This window comes from Ahaetulla prasina, chromosome 6, assembly GCF_028640845.1.
Source record: "Ahaetulla prasina isolate Xishuangbanna chromosome 6, ASM2864084v1, whole genome shotgun sequence".
Taxonomy (NCBI): Eukaryota; Metazoa; Chordata; class Lepidosauria; order Squamata; family Colubridae; genus Ahaetulla; species Ahaetulla prasina.
Genome location: NC_080544.1, coordinates 107248211 through 107268785, shown reverse-complemented (window position 1 = coordinate 107268785; position 20575 = coordinate 107248211). Strand labels below are relative to the sequence as shown.

At 45.0% G+C, this 20575-nt stretch overlaps 1 protein-coding gene across 1 annotated transcript in view; it reads right to left on the bottom strand.

Moving 5' to 3' along the window:
- The window catches only part of ECE2 (endothelin converting enzyme 2), a 130000-nt gene that overhangs the window by 27599 nt on the left and 81826 nt on the right, over nucleotides 1-20575 (bottom strand). Inside the window, exons 9-11 of the mRNA XM_058189158.1 lie at nucleotides 10217-10359; nucleotides 8411-8525; nucleotides 4334-4444 (exon numbers count right to left, since the gene is read on the bottom strand). Coding sequence (XP_058045141.1) covers nucleotides 4334-4444; nucleotides 8411-8525; nucleotides 10217-10359 — 369 coding nt within the window. The remainder of the gene's footprint in view (nucleotides 1-4333; nucleotides 4445-8410; nucleotides 8526-10216; nucleotides 10360-20575) is intronic.

The following is a 20575-nucleotide window of genomic DNA, read 5'->3' as shown; positions in this document are numbered from 1 at the left end:
CTGGTTACTGATGTAAAACATATTACTTATTTATTCAAGCGGGACTGGCCTAAAATTTTATTGGGTTAAAATTTTATTGGGTTATTTATATTTTAATATTTTAATTCGTTTTAAATCTGGCCATTTTATAATATGCTTGTTTTAATTTCTTTTAATATTGATATTGTGATTTTTTACTTGGCTGTACACCGCCCTGAGTCCTTCGGGAGAAGGGCGGTATAAAAATTGAATAAAATAAATAAATAATAAATAAATTATCCCCTACGCATCGATATAGGTAGTCTTTGACTCACAACCACAATTAGGACAAAAATGTCTGTCGCTAAGCAAGATGGTTGTTAAGTTTAGTTTAGTTTATTTAGATTTTTATACCGCCCTTCTCCCGAAGGACTCAGGGCGGTGCACAGCCAGAGTAAAACAATAATATACAAAATTAAAATAACAATTAAAATACATATTCAAAAATGGCCGAAAATTAAAACCGTCAAATTGACCTATACTAAAATACCCCAATCTAAAATTATTAAAAAACCAGAAATTTGAAAATTTAAAAATCAAGCCAGTCCCGCTTGGATAAACAGGTATGTTTTCAATTCACGGCGAAAGGTCCGAAGGTCAGGTAATTGGCGTAAACCGGGGGGGAAGTTCGTTCCAGAGGGTGGGTGCTCCAACAGAGAAGGCCCTTCCCCTGGGGGCCGCCAGCCGACATTGTTTGGCGGACGGCACCCTGAGAAGACCCTCTCTGTGTGAGCGTACGGTGTATCTAATTTAAAGTGAGGTGTATCTAATTTTATGACCTTTTGCCACAGGTATGGGTGACAATCTCCAATTGTCAAGAAACAGTAGATTAAACCAAACATTCATTAAGCGACTCACTGCAGCTGTTAAGGGAATCATACAGTTGTTAAGTGAACCTGGCTTTTCCCAATGACCCTGCTTGTCAGAAGCTGGCTGGGATGGTTTGCAAATGATGATCGAGTGACACCTGGGATGCTGCAACGGTCATAAATGTGAGGACCGATTGTAAGTCACTTTTTTCAGCGGTCCCTGGTTGTAACTTCAAATGGTCTCTAAATGATGGCTTCAAGTCAAGGACTAAGTTCAGAACAATTAATTTTAGAACAATTAATTAAGTTTAGAACAATTCATCGGTGGAACAACTTGCCTCCAGAAGTTGTGAACGCTCCAACACTGGAAGTTTTTAAGAAGAGATTGGACAACCATTTGTCTGAAGTGCTGGAGGGTTTCCTGCCCAAGCAGGGGGTTAGACTAGAAGACCTCCAAGGTCCCTTCCAACTCTGTTATTCTATTCTATTCTATTCTATTCTATTCTATTCTATTCTATTCCATTCCATTCCATTCCATTCCATTCCATATTTTCTATTCTATTCTATTCTATTCTATTCTATTCTATTCTATTCCATTCCATTCCATTCCATTCCATTCCATTCCATATTTTCTATTCTATTCTATTCTATTCTATTCTATTCTATTCTATTCTATTCTATTCTATTCCATTCCATTCCATTCCATTCCATTCCATATTTTCTATTCTATTCTTTTCTATTCTATTCTATTCCATTCCATTCCATATTTTCTATTCTATTCTATTCTATTCTATTCTATTCTATTCTATTCTATTCTATTCCATTCCATTCCATTCCATTCCATATTTTCTATTCTATTCTATTCTATTCTATTCTATTCTATTCTATTCTATTCTATTCTATTCTATTCTATTCTATTCTATTCCATATTTTCTTTTCTATTCTATTCTATTCTATTCTATTCTATTCTATTCTATTCTATTCCATTCCATTCCATTCCATTCCATTCCATATTTTCTATTCTATTCTATTCTATTCTATTCTATTCTATTCTATTCTATTCTATTCCATTCCATTCCATTCCATTCCATTCCATATTTTCTATTCTATTCTATTCTATTCTATTCTATTCTATTCTATTCTATTCTATTCTATTCTATTCCATTCCATTCCATTCCATTCCATTCCATTCCATATTTTCTATTCTATTCTATTCTATTCTATTCTATTCTATTCTATTCTATTCTATTCTATTCTATTCCATTCCATTCCATTCCATTCCATTCCATATTTTCTATTCTATTCTATTCTATTCTATTCTATTCCATTCCATTCCATATTTTCTATTCTATTCTATTCTATTCTATTCCATTCCATATTTTCTATTCTATTCTATTCTATTCTATTCTATTCTATTCTATTCTATTCTATTCTATTCTATTCTATTCTATTCCATTCCATTCCATATTTTCTATTCTATTCTATTCTATTCTATTCTATTCTATTCTATTCTATTCTATTCTATTCTATTCTATTCTATTCTATTCTATTCTATTCTATTCTATTCTATTCCATTCCATTCCATTCCATATTTTCTATTCTATTCTATTCTATTCTATTCTATTCTATTCCATTCCATTCCATTCCATTCCATATTTTCTATTCTGTTCTATTCTATTCTATTCCATTCCATATTTTCTTTTCTATTCTATTCTATTCTATTCTATTCTATTCTATTCTATTCTATTCTATTCTATTCTATTCCATTCCATATTTTCTATTCTATTCTATTCTATTCTATTCCATTCCATTCCATTCCATTCCATTCCATTCCATTCCATATTTTCTATTCTATTCTATTCTATTCTATTCTATTCTATTCTATTCTATTCTATTCTATTCTATTCTATTCTATTCTATTCCATATTTTCTATTCTATTCTATTCTATTCTATTCTATTCTATTCTATTCCATTCCATTCCATTCCATTCCATTCCATTCCATTCCATTCCATATTTTCTATTCTGTTCTATTCTATTCCATTCCATATTTTCTATTCTATTCTATTCTATTCTATTCTATTCTATTCTATTCTATTCTATTCTATTCTATTCTATTCTATTCTATTCTATATTACTGGTAGAATACCGCCTGTATTTCATAGTCAAACTGTTGGTAGACCAAATTCTTTACCTCAGAAATACACAAAATACAGGTAGTCCTCAACTTATAACAATTCATTTAGTGACCATTCGAAGTTACAGCAGCATTGAAAAAATGGACCATTTTTCACACTTATGACCATTGCAGCATCCCCTGATGGTCAGTCACATGATCAGAATTCAGCCGCTGGGCAACTGACTCATATTATGCAGCATCCTGGGGGTCACGCGATCCCCTTTTGCGCCCCCCTGACCGGCAAAGTCAATGGGGAAGCCAGATTCATTTAACAACCGTGTTACTGACTTTAAGAGCTGTAGTGATTCACTTAAGAAGTGTGGCAAGAAAGGTTCTAAAATGGAGCTAAACTCACGGAACCTCACGAAAGCAACAGAAATTTTAGGCTCGCTTGCGTCGGGGTCTACCTGTAGGAGTGGAGACAATTAAAAGTAATCCCACGGTATTGGTTGTATGAATATATTCCTACTTAGTAAGTAAATCAGCTACTGAAGAGCTTCAGAGTATTGAAAGAAGGGGTGTCTTACCCCTTCCCTTCTCTGGTGTTGGCTCTGATGTTGTGGCCCGCCGGTGGTCAGCAGAGCTGCAGCAGAGTTAGTGTTAGTGTTAACGTTAGTGTTAGTGTTAGGGTTAGTGTTAGGGTTAGAGTTAGGGTTAGTGAGATGGTTGGGGAGGAACATGGGCCAGTCCTGGGGGCTGGGGAAAGCTCTCAGATGAGGGCCCTGCGTCAGAGGCAGAGAGGGAGCTAGACAGCAGCGAGGCAGAGGAACAGCTGGAGCCTGTTCCCAGTGTGCGCCTGTGCAGAGCTGCCAGAAGACAAGAACAATTCAGAAAGCAGGGTCGACTCAGGAGTAAGGCCACACCTTGGAGACAATTGGCCCCTCCCATAGGACATAAAAGAGGAGTGAACGGGGCGTGGGCTTTTGTAGGACGCAATTAGTTTATTTGGTCGTTTCAAGATTGGAAAGTTCTGTTTGTGACTCTAATAGACTCGGTGCCAAGTTTGGCCTTGCCCTGCTTTTGGAAATTGGTTCTCTGGCAGTGTTTCAAGTGAGATAAGGTGGGGGTTGATAAATGTTCCTCTGAAAGACTGTTTGCCAAAGCCTTGTTGACTGGGAATGAACGGAATTCAGTCGTGTAAATGAAAGAGGTTTTGCCGGATTTAAGACTTTGCTTCGTGCTTTCTAAGGAAGCCTAGGTCAGAACACCCTCTTCCCTGCCGCTTTCCAAATACATAAGCAGAAAAGCTGCTTTCAACCTGTACATTAGTGGTGGGGTGAGATGAGAAGTAACCCAGGGATCTCACCAACCTGGCTGAAGATACTCACAATCTCCTTGCTGTGTCGGTCGAAGGTGGCTTTTACAAACAGGGCTCCGAGGGCAAAACCCAAAGTGTCATCCGTGTTAGAAATGCACGTTTGCCAGCGAGGTGTGCAGGACTCCAGAAAAAGAGAAAGAAAGAAGGAGAGTGAGGCCCAAAGGAAAATAGAGCCATGGAGTTTTAGAGGACACCTGAGTTAAGGATCCATTGTCAATGTTAACTCCTGACTTCAGTCTTGTTCCAGGATTCGTTCCTTTCCTGAAACCCCATTTAAAATTTGTAAAATTCCTTTTAAAATCCAATTAAGCCAGCCCAGCGAATAAAAGATGGGTCTTCAGTTCGCGGCGAAATGTCCAAGGTCAGGTATTTGGCGTAAACCAGGGGAAGCTCGTTCCAGAGGTGGGAGCCCCACAGAAGGCCCTTCCTGGGGCCGCCAGCCGACATTGTTTGGCGGACGGCACCCTGAGAAGTCCCTCTCTATGGGAGCGACGGGTCGGTGGGAGGCATGTGGTAGCAGCAGGCGGTCCCGTAAGTACCCAGGTCCTAAGCCATGGGCGCTTTAAAGGTCGTAACCAACACCTTAAAGTGCACTCGAAGGCCACAGGCAGCCAGTGCAGTCTGCGCGGGAGGCGGTGTTACATGGGAGCTACGGGTAGCTCCTCTATCACCCGCAGCTGCATTCTGGACTAACTGAAGCCTCCGAGTGCACTTCAAGGGGAGCCCCATGTAGAGAGCATTACAGTAATCCAAGCGAGAGGTAGCGAGGCATGAGTGACTGTGCATAAGGCATCCCGATCAAGGAAGGCGCAACTGCGGACCAGGCGAACCTGGTAGAAGGCCCTCCTGGAGCGGCCGTCAAATGATCTTCAAGCGACAGCCGATCATCCAGGAGGACGCCTAAGTTGCGCACCCTATCCTTTGGGGCCAATAACTGCGCCTCCGACAGCCAGCTGCGGCTGCAGCTGACTGAATCGGGATGCCGGCATCCACAGCCACTCCGTCTTGGAGGATTAAGCTTGAGCCTGTTTCTCCCCATCCAGACCCGTCGGCTTCCAAACACCGGGACAGCACTTCAACAACTTCATTGGGGTGGCCGGGGTGGAAAAGTACAGCTGAGTATCATCAGCGTACTGCTGGTATCTCACCCGAAACCACTGATGATCTCACCCAGCGGCTTCATGTAGATGTTGAACAACAGGGCGAGAGAATCGACCCCTGCGGGACCCCACAAGTGAGGCCCCTCGCGGTCGACCTCTGCCCCCGTCAACACCGTCTGCGTCCGGTCGGAGAGATAGGAGGAGAACCACCGATATCGGTGCCTCCCACTCCCAATCCCCAGCCGGCGCAGCAGATACCATGGTCGATGGTATCGAGCGCGCCGAGAGGTCTAATAAGACCAGGGCAGAGGAATAACCCCTGTCCCTGGCCCTCAGAGATCATCCACCAATGCGACCAAAGCTGTCTCCGTGCTGTATCCGGCGTCGGAAGCGGACTGGAGCGGATCTAGATAGACATCTTCATCCAGGTATTGGGGTAGCTGTCGCGCCACGGCACTCTCTACAACCTTCGCAACAAAGCGAAGGTTGGAGACTGGACGATAATTACCCAAAATAGCTGGGTCCAGGGAGGGCTTCTTAAGGAGGGGTCTCACCACCGCCTCTTTCAAGGCGGCAGGGAAAACCCCTTCCAATAAAGCGTTGATAATCCTCTGGAGCCAGCCTCGTGTCACCGCCTGAGTGGCCAGTACCAGCCAGGAAGGGCACGGGTCCAGTAAACATGTCGTGCCGTGCAGCCCCCCCAACAACCTGTCGACGTCCTCGGGAGCCACAGGGTCAAACTCATCCCAAATGGACTCAACAAGGCGTGCCTCCTCTCCCTCGCTTGGATCATCCCAATTTCGGTCCAGACCGTCCCTCAGCTGAGCGATTTTATCGTATAGATAACCGCTAAACTCCTCGGCTCGTCCCTGCAACGGGTCATCCCGCACCTCCTGATGTAGGAGAGAGCGGGTCACCCGAAACAGGGCGGCCGGGCGGTTATCTGCCGACGCAATGAGGGTGGAGGCGTAGAAACGCCTCGCTTCCCTCATTGCCACTAGGTAGGTCCTAGAATAGGACCTAACTAGTGTCCGATCAGCTTCGGAGCGACTGGACCTCCAGGTGCTCTCCAGGCGTCTTCTCTGGCGTTTCATCTCCCTCAGCCCCTCGGAGTACCAGGGGGCCGGACGAGATCTCCGCCGGGTCAGTTTTAGAGGACACGTGAGTTAAGGATCCATTGTCAATGTTAACTCCTGACTTCAGTCTTGTTCCAGGATTCGTTCCTTTCCTGAGGGGGGGAAGCCTATCAGTTTTGGAAGGCAATTCTCTTTTTTGCTTCTTAACTGCCACATATTTTAGCTGGGGAAGTTGGGAGGGGGTTGTTGTTGGAGTGGTAGAAAATTAGTCATAACAACATTCCGTATTCAAGGACTTTTGCCTGCGTCTGATGTAGACTGCCTGAAGACTGTATCTAATTGAGTGTGAAGAGTTGATTGGACAATGTGAAGAACTTGTGGGTGTGGGGCAGGGCTGTGAACTGTCAACTGGGTGTGGAAAACCTGAAAGCTTTCAGTTTCAGGTTTTCCCAGCTGTGCCAACATGACATCTCTAATAAGCTGGAACTTTGAGGAACCTCAAGCTTCAGAGCTTTATTTCGTTGGGGATGTTCCTTGGAACCCTGACATCCATGTTCTTTGAAGGAACTAAACCAGGGATCAAGACCCGTGGACCAGATCCGGCCCACGGGGTGCTTAAATCTGGCCCGCAGGGCCACCCTGGAAACAGTGAAGGACCGGCCTATGGTGCCTCTTCCAGCTAAAACGGGCCTCCCCGGTCTCCAGCAGCACTCCACTGGCCAAAAATGGGCCTTGTGAGGTCTCCGTGCAGCCCGTTTTCAGCCAGAAGAGTGCCGCAGAAGGTCAGGAAGGCTGAAAATGAGGCATGGGGAGGGGGGACACATGCAGTCCCCCCATGCCCCATTTTTGGCTGGCAGGGTGCTGCGGGAGGCTTCCGTCCCATCTCTCCCCCCTCCCTGCTGGCCTGTGGAAGAGAACTACAGTGCTGGTTCGGCCCTCAAAGAAATCCAGTTTGACACCCCTGAACTAAACAGTGCTGGATCCTCATCCAAGGAAGATTCCTCACAGTATGCAGAAGATCCCAACTCAGGTCAGAAGTGGTTAGTTTTTAGATCACCAAGCTAATGGAGTTCAGGTACCAAGATCTGGAAGCTGTTTCTGGTCCTGTCCAGAAGAAGAAGACACCCCCACTTGTCTGTTTCATTTCCCTAAAGCAGGGGTCTCCAATTTTAAGACTTGTGGACTTCAACTCCCAGAATTCTACGCTGGCTGGGGAATTCTGGGAGTTGAAGTCCACAAGTCTTAAAGTTACCAAGTTTGGAGACCCCTGTTCTAAATAGCAGTAGCACTTCGAATTATGTACTGCTTCACAGTGCTTAACACCCCTTTCTAAGCAGTTTGCAGACGCAGCCTATTTGACCCCCAACAATCTGGGTCCTCATTTTACCGACCTCGGAAGGACGGAAGGCTGAGTCAACCTCGAGCCTGGTGAGATTTGAGCTGTCAAATTGCAGGCAGCTGGCAGTCGGCAGAAGTAGCCCACAGTAGTGCACTCGAACCACTGCGCCACCGCAGCTCTAAAGCAGACTTTCCCAGCCTTGGCAGCTTTAAGATAAGATGGACTTCAATTCCCAGAATTCCCCAGCCAGAATGGCTGTTCTGAGGAATTCTGGGCGTTGAAGTCCACAAGTCTTAAAGTTGCCAAGATTGGGAAACACTGCTGAGTTCCCAACACTGAGTTCCCAAGGCTAGCTGGAGCATTCTGGGAGATGAAGTCCACCCATCTAAAAGCTGCCGATGTTGAGAATCATTGCTCTAAAGCAGGGGTCTCCAACCTTGGTCCCTTTAAGACTTGTGTACTTCAACTCCCAGAGTCCCTCAGCCAGCAAAGCTGAGGAACTCTGGGAGTTGAAGTACACAAGTCTTAAAGGGACCAAGGTTGGAGACCGCTGCTCTAAAGCATCTGCTTACCTTTTTGGTACCATACAAAGTCTCCAACAGCTTCTCCTGGGCTGTTTCAAACCGCTGATCGAGACTGGAAGCTGTCTTCTGAATTAGATTCCAGATCATATAATTGTTCAAAACACTAAAAAGAAAGGACACGAACAGATAAATGATCACTCTGGCCTCCACAACGGCTTTAAATAAGGGTGTAAAGTTGTATAAGGACAGATTAATCTCGAGGTCTATATTTGATCAGAGTATCTGGCATCTGTCGCAGGGGTGAAATCCAGCAGGTTCTGATAAGTTTTGGAGAACCAGTAGCGGAAATTTTAAGTAGTTCAGAGAACTGGCAAATATCACCTCTGGCTGGCCCCAGAGTGAGATGGGAATGGAGATTTTGCAATATCCTTCTCCCAAGAATGGGGAGGGAATGAGAATTTTGCAGTATACTTTCCTCAGGAGTTGGGAGGGAATTCGGGATTTTGCAGTATCCTTCCCCCAGGAGTGGCGTGGGAATGGGGATTTTGCAGTATCCTTCCCCTACTACATTGTACTACATTGTACTACTGTACACTGAGAGCATATGCACCAAAGACAAATTCCTTGTGTGTCCAATCACACTTAGCCAATAAAAAATTCTATTCTATTCTATTCTATTCTATTCTATTCTATTCTATTCTATTCTATTCTATTCTATTGTTTCCTAGTATAATTTGATTGCTTATTAGTACCCTATGACTATCATTAAGTGTTGTACCTTATGATTCTTGATGAAGGTATCTTTTCTTTTATGTACACTGAGAGCGTATGCACCAAGACAAATTCCTTGTGTGTCCAATCACACTTGGCCAATAAAAAATTCTATTCTATTTTATTCTATTAAAAAGCTACGGGTTTGGGTGAACCAGTAGTTAAAAAAAGCTACTGGTTCATCCAAACCGGTATTTCTAACGATCAGCTGTGCTGCGTGGTTTATATTCGCTAGAAAGCAGGAAATTTAGCAAAGCTAAATTGCGCGGCACAGCTGTTCCCCCCCCTCGCTGTTCTACTTACCTTCCCAAGCTTCCTTTTTAGTCACAAAGCACATGTTTGGAGTGTAGTGTGCATGCGTGCACAATGTGCTTTTAGCACGCACTGCGCATTTAGCGCACGCCACGCATGCTTGGGCAGCGAACCGGCAGCAATCCGCAGAGGATTTTACCACTGATCTAAGCTCAGAAAGAGCTGCCCAGCTCTCTCCTTGTTCCTCCTCTGCAGAACAGTGGAGTTGACTGGTCTTGGTGTTTAACGAAGGGGCGGTCCATGCATTACTTAAACGGAACAGCTCTCAGTATTATAGGAATGTGGTAGCCCTACAGATGCTCAGCTTCTCCCATCACTGGTGATGCTAACTGGCTCAATGGAGAGCTGCCATTCAGCAGCATCCAGATTAGCCTTTCTGAACCCTGGCAACTTTAAGACAGGTGGACTTCAACTCCCAGAATTCCCCAACCAGCCATGAGTTGAAGTCCACCCATCTTAAAAGTTGCCAAGGTTGAGCTGCCATTTAGCAACATCTAGCCAGGTGTTTTTGAACCCTGGCAGCTTTAACGATGCATGGGCTTCAACTCCCAGAATTCCCCAACCAGCCATGAGTTGAAGTCCATCCGTCTTAAAGTCGCCAAGGTTGAGAAATACTGGACTAGACAACCCAAGTTCTCCATCTTTATGCCATACACGCAAGAACCCTTCCTTTTCAATGTCCAAAGATGGACTCCATCCAGAATTGCAGGAAGCTTGGAATGTGCATTGTTCTGACCATTACCGGATGGATGGAATGTCTCTCTTGGATACCTTTTGTCAGTGTTATTGATGAGCTGTGACACCTGCTCCAAATACTCCTTCCCATAGACCACCACTGGCTCAGCATCTGTTAGTTCTAGTGGTGCGAGAAAGTATGAGATGAAGTCCAGCCACTCAACAGCAGGGGCAAGAACCTGGAGAAGACATGAAGAGATTCACAGCTTAATAAATTCATTCTTTCATTCGTCTGTAGAGATTCTCCATCGTCCAGATCATGGTGGTTCCAGAGGTGCTTTTTCAGGAGGCAACTGGACTTCCTTGTTTTTTCTTTCGAAGACATTTCGCTTCTCATCTGTAGAAAGTTACCCTCCTCCTAGAAGAATGAAATATTCTAGGAAATATTAAAAAGGCAGAATAATATACCTCCCTGGATGAGAAAAGGAGACACATGCTCTTGGAAAGCAGTCCCCGCCTTTGTTAATAGCCCCAGAAAGACTGGGCCAGCCTATCTACAAGACAAAAGGCTAGGCCAGCTTATCTACAACACAAAAGACCTTCACTCTCAGGACATAATAGGATTAGCCCTCTATCCATCTCACCGCATGGCACCTGGGAAGATTACATCACCCAGCAAGTTTCAACCAAGCTTGGGACTCAAGACAACCTAGAAAGTTAGCCCCGCATGGCCCCATGGGAGTCTGACAACCAATCCGAATACATTTATTTCACAGGAACAGGAAACTCTAAGGCTGGGCCCAAGAGAGGATATAAATCTCTCTCCCTCTCTCACCCATGTGTTCATTTTGCCCAGGACCCAAAAAACCCATTTGGTCCTGTCCACCATTAAACAATTTTTCCAAACAGCCACCATGTTTCCAGTGTCTTTCTCCCCACTTGGAATTGAACCCAGGTGGACTTTTCTTTCAACATATCCAAGAAGCTTCTTCAGCTCTGACAGGATAGAATCCTTCCATTCCATAGTATCCTGTCAGAGCTGAAGAAGCTTCTTGGATGAGAAGTGAACATGAAAGAAAGAAAGAAAGAAAGAAAGAAAGAAAGAAAGAAAGAAAGAAAGAAAGAAAGAAAGAAAGAAAGAAAGAAAGACCAGTTGCCTCCTGAAAAAGCACCTTTGGGACATTAGTTTATTTGTCCATTCGTCCCTCCCTCCCTCCCTCCCTCCCTCTCTTTTCTTGGCATGTATGATAAAAAAGAGAAGGCTGATGACAGAATGGTAGCAACCCTCTGCAATTTAGAATTCCCCCCAACTAAAGGCACACCTTGCCGACAAAGGTCCATATAGTCAAAGCTATGGTTTTTCCTAGTAATGATTTATGGCTGGGAGAGTTGGACCATAGGGAAAGCTGGCTAATTGATATGTTTTCAAATTGTGGTGTTGGAGAAGACTCTTGAGAACCCTCTGGACTCTAAGGAGATCCAATCTGTCAATCCTAAAGGGAATCAACCCTCAATATTCTTTAGAACAGAGGTCTCCAACCTTGGTCCCTTTAATACTTGTGGACTTCAACTCCCAGAGTTCCTCAGCCAGCTTTGCTTAAAGGGGCTAAGGTTGGAGACTCCTGCTTTAGAAGGACAGATTCTGAACCTGAAGCTCAAATCCTGGCAGAGGATTTGCGGAGCTGGCAGCGGAGTTGGATAGCGATGAGGCTGAGGAAGAACATGGGCCAGTCCTGGAGTCAGGGGAAGGCCCAGTTGAGGACTCTGTGTCGGAGGCAGAGATGGGGCCAGGGCCATTGGGAAGTGATGTGCGGACTCCGGAGCCTCCAGATGCTGACAGTAGTGAGGCAGAGGAACAGGAGGAGCCTGTTCCTAATGCACACATGAGAAGAGCTGCCAGAAGGCAAGAGCAGCTAAAGCAAAGAGGACAACTCAGAGTAGGGCCAAGAGATTATTGGCCCCTCCCATAAGGCTTAAAAGACCAGCAACGGTGTTTGGGCTCTTTGCCGGAAAACAACATTGATATCTTTGTCTTGCTGCATTTGTTTCTTATCGGCGTCTCTGAACTTTTGCCAAGAAAGGCCTTTGGCAGTTTGTCTAATTAGACCAAGATTGGTGATAAGACTGAAGAATTGTGTTGGAAAGAATTTACTTTGATTTAGTTTGGACGACGCTGAGAATGAGTTGATTCTCAGCTGTTCTAATAAAGTTTGTTTGTTTTTAAACTGACTGAGTTTGCTACTACCTACTTGGGCCTGGGTCACAACAAGAGGACTCATTGGAAAAGACCTGGCTGTTGGGAAAGATGGAAGGCGGAAGGAGAAAGGGACGGCGGGGGATGAGATGGTTAGATTGGTTGAATTCGAGCAAACTCCGGGAGACAGCAGAGGACAGGGGGGCCTGGCATGCTGTGGTCTATGGGGTCTCAGAGCCGGACAGCGACTGAACAACAACAAAGGCACAAAAGGTTATTCAGAAACAGCTCAAGCTTAAATTGGCAAATCATCTGAAGAACTGATGCTTTTCGGTATTTTCTTTTTAAATGTGGGATGAGTTAGTTATGTGTCTCCGCCATGCTAACTGTCATTGGAACCGGATACGGTGACAAATGAGACCCTCCTTGCCCAACATGGCACCTTCAGAGAATAGATGGACTCCAGACAGCCTCTTCTCTTTGAAGATGATTGGGTTTGGCAGAGGAGCAATTGCCCAATTTATTAATTAATTAAAGAAGGACGAGAGGAGACATGATAGCTGTTGTCGTGTCCCACTCCTCCGCTGACGGCCGGGTCAGGGAAATCCGAATCAGGCTTGCCTCTGCAGCTCTGCCCAAAGTCCTAGCAAAGTCCTCAGAGCAGGCAGGAGACCAGAAAGTGACTTCAGCAAGATAAGTTCGACTTTGCCTGACTCAGAGACTGCCAGAAAGCAGATCCTTTATATAGGCCATGGGGTGTGGCTCCATGACTCAGCACTCATTAAGGCCTGCCCCTCCCTTCCTTCTGTTGCCTCCGCCTATCCAGTCTTCTGATGCGAGGGTCACTCCAATCAGCAGCTGTTGGAAATAAACTTTCCTCAGGCTCACCTCCTGTGCAGGCGGGGGAGGGGTCTAGCTGCTCCGTTTGCCTGGGCATGGAGCCAGGGCTGGGGCCGGGGTGCTCCTCTGCAGCCTGCTTGGGCATGGAGCCAGGGCTGGGACCGGGAGGTGCCCCCTCCTCTTCAGCTTGTCTGGGCATGGAGCCAGGACTGGGGCCGGGAGGCATACATTCCTCCGTGTTCGGGAGCAGATAAGAAGGCCCCGGCTGCTGTGAGAGCGGGCAAGACGCAACAGCTGTGTTCCCATATCTCAGGTGCTGCCACCAAGAAGAGGGAGTCAAGCTATTCTCCAAAGCACCTGCAGGACAAGAAGCAATGGATGGAAACAAATCAAAAAGAGAAGCAACTTAGAACTAAGGAGAAATTTCCTGACCGTGAAGACGATTAACCAGTGGAACCACTTGCCTGCAGAAATTGTGAATGCTCCAACACTGGAAGTTTTTAAGAAGATGTTGGATAACCATTTGTCTGAAATGGTGTAGGATTTCCTGCCTGGGCAGGGGGTTGGACTAGAACAGGGGTCTCCAACCTTGGTCCCTTTAAGACTTGTGGACTTCAACTCCCAGAATTCCTCAGCCAGCTTTGCTGGCTGAGGGACTCTGGGAGTTGAAGTCCAGAAGTCTTAAAGAGACCAAGGTTGGAGAGCCCTGGACTAGAAGACCTCCAAGGTCCCTTCCAACTCTGTTAGTCTCTTCTATCTATTCTAATTAAACCTGAGAGCACCTATTTGGGGAATATAGCCTAATCTGTAACTTCCACTTATGACTAAATGCAATTTATTTTTTCTGGCTCCAACATTTTATGATGTTCTTCCTTTCCCTGTCATTGGCTTTATTTAATGGGCACTTTCCTAATGAAGACTTCTGGAGAACAGAACAGAAAATACTTCACTCGCTCTTAGGCAGCATTGTGGTCCGTTATTAAGAAAAGGAAAGAGATCGTATTCAGGGCCGCGGTGTGGCTCAGGCTGTAAGAAGCCTGTTATTAAAACACAGCTGCCTGCAATTATTGCAGGTTCTAGTCCCACCAAATCCAAGGTTGACTCAGCTTTCCATCCTTTATAAGGTAGGTAAAATGAGGACCCAGATTGTTGGGGGGGCAATAAGTTGACTTTGTAAATATACAAATAGAATGAGACTATTGCCTTACACACTGTAAGCCGCCCTGAGTCTTCGGAGAAGGGCGGGATATAAATGTAAACAAAAAAAAAAATGAATTCTGCATACCGTCACTTTGTTTAATATTCTCGGCTCGACTGTTGCCCCAGCTCCAAAGATAAGCTCTGGCATAGACTCTTCTCATTTTCTCCTTTTAATTTTAATTTTTCTCTCATTCCTGTCCCTGGTTAACAGCTCTGCCTTCATGCAAAGATTCCTCCTTCCCCTCCCCCCTCCTTAACCCACCCTCCTTCCAAGTCAATCAGGCCTCACCCATAGAAGCCCAGCTGCACCTCTCTGATTGAAGCATCACCGCTACTCAATACATAGGATTTTACTTGTCTCCCAGTTACCATGGTGGCGGGTTGCTTGGCAACCCATGAGTGAGGAAGAAAGCCGCTCCTTCCTTGTAAACTGGCAGGCGCTGAAAGCAGAGAAGCAAACAGGCGTGATGGAAACCAGACCAATCGGGACAGGAGAAATTATGGCAACGGTGCAGCGGTGCTTGAGCGATGCAAAATAAAACAGTAAACAAAGAACTGGATAGGTAGATTGGCACCACGCCTTGGTTACTGAATTAACCTAATTTTCTGGGTCCAACAAAATAACACTTAGACCTCTAAACTAAGCCAGGGAGTCGGATCTCCCCATGTCGCGCTCTGAAAAACTTAACCAACGGCAGAAGGTTGCGTGGATGCAACCGGTCTTCCGGTGACCTAGTTATGCATACGGTGTATAACCCAGCGGGTGTGGATGAACTAGATTTGAAAGAGGCACTGGGGTGTGGGTGGGTAGAGGATAACGGAGGTCTAATCTACTGTTGGGTGATTTAGCTCAAAACATAAATCATATGGATTAAAGTGTATTAAACCGATGCAAAAGGCTTTAGGATCTTGTTTTTCAAATAGTGGCTGAAAGGTCAAAGGGAGAATTGGTGTTCTCTGGAAAAGCAGTTTTACTATACTGTCTTGGGTCCCAAAATGACCACCAGTTGGGAGGGGTCTGCCTGGTTCACTCCCCCCTATGTCTGATCTCCCTCCTTCCCTCTCTCTCTCTCCTCTCTCTCCCTCGTTTGTCTGTCTGTCTGTCTGTCTCTCTCTCTCTTTATCTCTATCTTAGCTTATTTATCTATCTTAGCGTAGCTTCTTCTCCAAAAACACTACACTACTAACCAGAGCATATAAAACATTTGTTAGACCAATTCTTGAATACAGCTCAACTCTCTGGAACCCATATCATATCTCTGACATTAGTACAATTGAACGTGTCCAGAAATATTTTACAAGAAGAGTTCTCCACTCCTCTGAATACAACAAAATACCTTATGCCACCAGACTTGAAATCCTGGGTATAGAAAATTTAGAACTACGCCGCCTTCGACATGACCTGAGTTTAACTCATAGAATCATCTATTGCAATGTCCTTCCTGTCAAAGACTACTTCAACTTCAATCGCAACAATACACGAGCATACAATAGATTTAAGCTTAATGTTAACCGCTCCAATTTTTTTTTATTGAAAAAGTTTTAAAAATTCCCCCCCCTTCCCCCCTCCCCCACCCCCTGACTTCCCAGAACAAACACAAGGTATAGTAAAAATAAAACAAACATATACTAAAAATTTTTCCTTCCTAACTAAATTATAATCCTACAATTCTCATCAATTCCTAACCTCCCCCAAAACAATTAAAAATAATACATCCTAATTATTCAAAGGCAGTCTGATAACTCTTAGTCTGATATCTATTTTGAATATAGTCAATCCATTTTTTCCATTCACTTAAATATCTTTCTTGCGTATTGTCTTTCAAAAAGGCTGAGATTTTTGCCATCTCAGCCAAATTGGCAACTTTCAATATCCATTCTCCTATTGTAGGTACTTCTTTTTTCTTCCAATACTGTCCTATTAGTAATCTTGCCGCTGTTACTAAATTTAAAATCAACTTAGTCTCAATTACTGTACAGTCCGTGATAATTCCCAGCAAAAAAACTTGCGGCAGGAACTTTATCTTCTTTTTCAAAACATTTTGTAGAATCCACCAAATTCTTATCCAAAAAGCCTTAATATTTTTGCAAGTCCACCAAATATGAAAATATGTAGCGTCATCACAATTACATCTCCAACATTTTGCTTGCATATCTGGATACATACACGATAATTTCTTAGGATCTAAATGCCATCTGTAAAACATTTTATAAAAATTTTCCCTTAAATTGGAACCGCTCCAATCTTGATTGCAGAAAATATGACTTCAGTAACAGAGTTGTTAATGCCTGGAATGCACTACCTGACTCTGTGGTCTCTTCCCAAAATCCCCAAAGCTTCAACCCAAAACTATCTACTATTGACCTCATCCCATTCCTAAGAGGTTTGTAAGGGGCGTGCATAAGAGCACAAGAGTGCCTACCATTCCTGTCCTATTGTTTCCTTTCTTTATATCCAATTATTATTTTCTTTCATTATATCCAATTTAATATAGTTATTACATACTCATATATATGCTCATATTTTGTATAGTTATTTCATGCTTATGCTTATACATACTGTTGTTGTGTCTGCGCCCCCCCGAGCCGGGCCTGCTGCCAGAAAATGACTTGGACCGTGAGGGGGAAGAGCCGTCAGGACTTACCTCGGGAGCACCGGCTTCCCTGACTCAGCTCCAGGAGCCAGAAACAGGCCAGGTGGAAGAGATAACGAGGCCTCCATCCCCTGACTCTTCCCCCTCCCCCCCACGCCTGCAGACCCAGCTGACGGCAATCAGGCTTGGTTTCGTAGACAGGAGAGGAAAGAACAACAGAAGCAAGGGTGGGGCAGGCCTAGGAAGTGCTGAGTCATGGAGCCACACCCCACAGGATATAAAAGGCAGCCAGAACTGCTGTGTCTCTTTGTAACAGGCAAATCCACTGATTAAGAGCTGAAGTTTGTTTCTGGGTGACTCACCAGCGTCGTGGAAGATAACGGAGGCTCTTGGCAGACGCTGGCTATTCTGCTGCCAGAGCTGATAGTGACGGCTAATTAAGCCATCATTCGGACGGAGGCGAGGGAGGACAGAACAACTGTGTATTTCATGGTTACACTTATATATACTGTGTGAAAAAATAAATAAATAAAAAACAAATAAAATAAATATCTATCTATCTATATCTATTTCTGTCCATCTATCTGTCTGTCAGTCTTATCTCTCTTATCTATCTGTCTCTGAAATTGGATTTCATCACTGCTCTGTCCCAATGGGAAAGGGAGACCTCCCCCCAAAAAAACACCTTTCATCCTAAACAGAGCACCACTTGCTGAGAATCTCAGAAGTGTGACGGTTTGTCTTTGGGGTTGCTTTGCCCCTTCGTTTGCATCCCTGCGAAAAGTATGGCTTTAGCACCAGTGGTGAAATGTAACATTTGTTGCTACCGGTTCTGTGGGCGTGGCTTGGTGGGCGTGGCTAGGTGGGGGTGTCATGTGACTGGGTGGGCGTGGCCAACTTTTTTTTTTTACTTTTTTAAAGCATTTTTTTTACTACCGGTTCCGGCAAATAGGTAGTAAAAAATGCTTTTAAAAAGTTAATGTACAGAGATGATTGAAGATGTATAATCAATGTAAGATCGGAGCTGCCTGGCTATCATTTCAGAATCATGGGAAGGAAGGAAGTAGAAGAGAGAAGGAGGTAGGAAAGAGAAGAGGAGGAAGAGGAAAGGAAGGAAGAGGGATAGAAGAGGGAGAAGAAAGGAGTAGGGAGGAAGGAGGAGAGGAGGTAGATAAGAGAAGGGGAGGATGGTCGTGGAAAGTAGAAGAAGGTAGAGAAGGGAAGAGAGTAGAAAGGGGGTGGTGACCGGGCAGGTCCGATTAATTGTATATGATGGTACATTAAATATGTTATTGGATATGAATGTTAAAATAAAACTTTTTATTAAAACTAAGAAACTAAAAAAAGTAAAAAAAAAAAGGTTCTGACAATCGGGCGGCGCAGCTGATTGACAATCAGGTGTGTCCCGTGATCATCGGAACCTTTTTTTTAACTCTTTTAAAGCAATTTTTTAAAACTACCGGTTCGCCCGAACTGGTAGTTTTTATCACTACCGGTTCAGGCGAACCGGAGTGAACCGGTAAGCATTTCACCCCTGCTCAGCCCGGACGTGGGCACAACACTGCAGGATGGAACGAGACAAGTTCTCTTTCTCGGAAAGCAAAATTGGGCTTTACAGAGGCCGAGCGGCTGATTGGGATTCAGATCAGCAAAGCTGCTGGATTTTTCATTCAGAGAGCTGTGGCGACATGAACTGAATCCTAATCGAAAGTCGGTGCCTGGGATTATGTAACAAATTCCTGGTTTACGAGGTTGCAAAGAGACAGAAAGGGGAGGGGGCACAGGGTGTTAACTGAACATCCAGGGCAGAGGTCTGCAAACTTGGCTTTTTTACGACTTGTGGACTTCAACTCCCAGAGTTCCTCAGCCAGCAAAGCTACTGGGAGTAGAAGTCCACAAGTCTTAAAAGAGCCAAGTTTGCAGACCCCTGATCCAGGAAATAAGTGGGGGGGGTGGGTTTGTAATGTCAATGAACGACAATCTTTTAAGCCCAGAAATCTACCATTACACTTTGGGCTTCTTTCTGCCCAGAACCAACAATTCAATGTTTTTTCCCCATCTGGGATCCAGTTGAATCCCAACTGAATCAAATTCCAAATGCATGAAATTTCAATGCACTTCTTACTGTAGAAAGTTAGCACCCACCCGTCTCCTAAGGAAATGAGATATTTTAGGAAATATTTAAAAGGGCAGAATATTTCCCCTAAAAGGGAGACAGAAACTCAGCCCCACCACCACCACCTTTGTCAATGGGCCATGAAGGCCTGGGCCAGGCTATTTTATATAACAAAGATCTACCTCCTTCAGGCAGAGCCATAGTAGGAATTGCCCAAAGCCCTTTCATTATATCATCACCCAGCAAGATTCAACCAAGCCTGGGATATAGACAACTGGCCTGAGCCCAGTAGTGGGATTCTGCTGGTTCTACCCGGTTTGGGCGAACCAGTAGCTGGGGCTGTGGGATGCTCCGCCCAACTGCCCGGACGTCATCACGTCCTTTTTTTATGCTCTGCGCATGCGCAAAAGGTCAAGAGAGATGCCATGCACGGAGGTGGTTGCTCATATTTGCGAACTGGTTCTTAAGATAAGTCAATACCACCCCTGTCTAGGCCGGTCTATTCTACATAACAAAGATCTACTTCCTTCAGGCAGAGCCACAGTAAAGTCCTTTCATTACATCATCACCCAGCATGAGTCAACCAAGCCTGGTAGTCAAGACAACCTACAAAGTTAGCCCTCCAGGGCCCCATGGGAGTCGGACAACCAATCAGAACACAAGCTCAAATTCAAAAGCCCAATAGACGGGATAAAACCCAGGCACTCTCAGCATCGCATCCCTTTTTTTTTCCACCCAAGATCTTCAAGGCATGTGATCCTGTTCATCCATAAACCTTCTTTCCAAGCAACTTCCATGAATCCAGTGTCTTTCTCCCCCCACTTGGAACTGAACCCAGAAGGATATTTCTGTTCTGTCCCCCTCGCCTCAGTCCGAGCGATGACTTAATTAGCCGGCAACTATCAGCTTCTGGCAGCAAATTAGCGAGCGTCTGCCAAGTGTCTCTGTTATCGCTCTTGCTGCCGATGAGTCAACCAAGAACAAACAGTACTTCAACTCTAGTTAAGTAGTTGATTTGCTTGCCACAAAGGGGTATAGCAGCCCTTGCTGCTTTTATATCCTGTGGGGTGTGGCTCCATGACTCAGCACTTCCTAGGCCTGCCCCACCTTTGCTTCTATTGTTCCCGCCTCTCCTGCCTACGAAACCTAGGGTCCAGCCAGGCCTGATTGCCATCAGCCAGGTCTGGAGGCGTGGCCTGGGGGCGGAAAGAGTCAGGGGACGGAGGCCTCGTTATCTCCTCCACCTGGCCTGCTTCTGGCTCCTGGAGCTGAGCCAGGGAAGCCGGTGCTCCCGAGGTAAGTCCTGATGACCCTTCCCCCTCACTTTCCGAGTCACTTTCTGGCAGGGGCCCCAGTTCGGGGGGCACAGACACAACAATTTCTTCCAACATTACGTAGAGGTATTCCCCAACTCCCTGAAAGTTACAACGGCGTTGAACAAAGTCTACGTTTCCTTTCTGTTCAGTTGTCTTTCAGCCTAACTTAAAGGCTGGTTCAAGCCCTCTCCACCA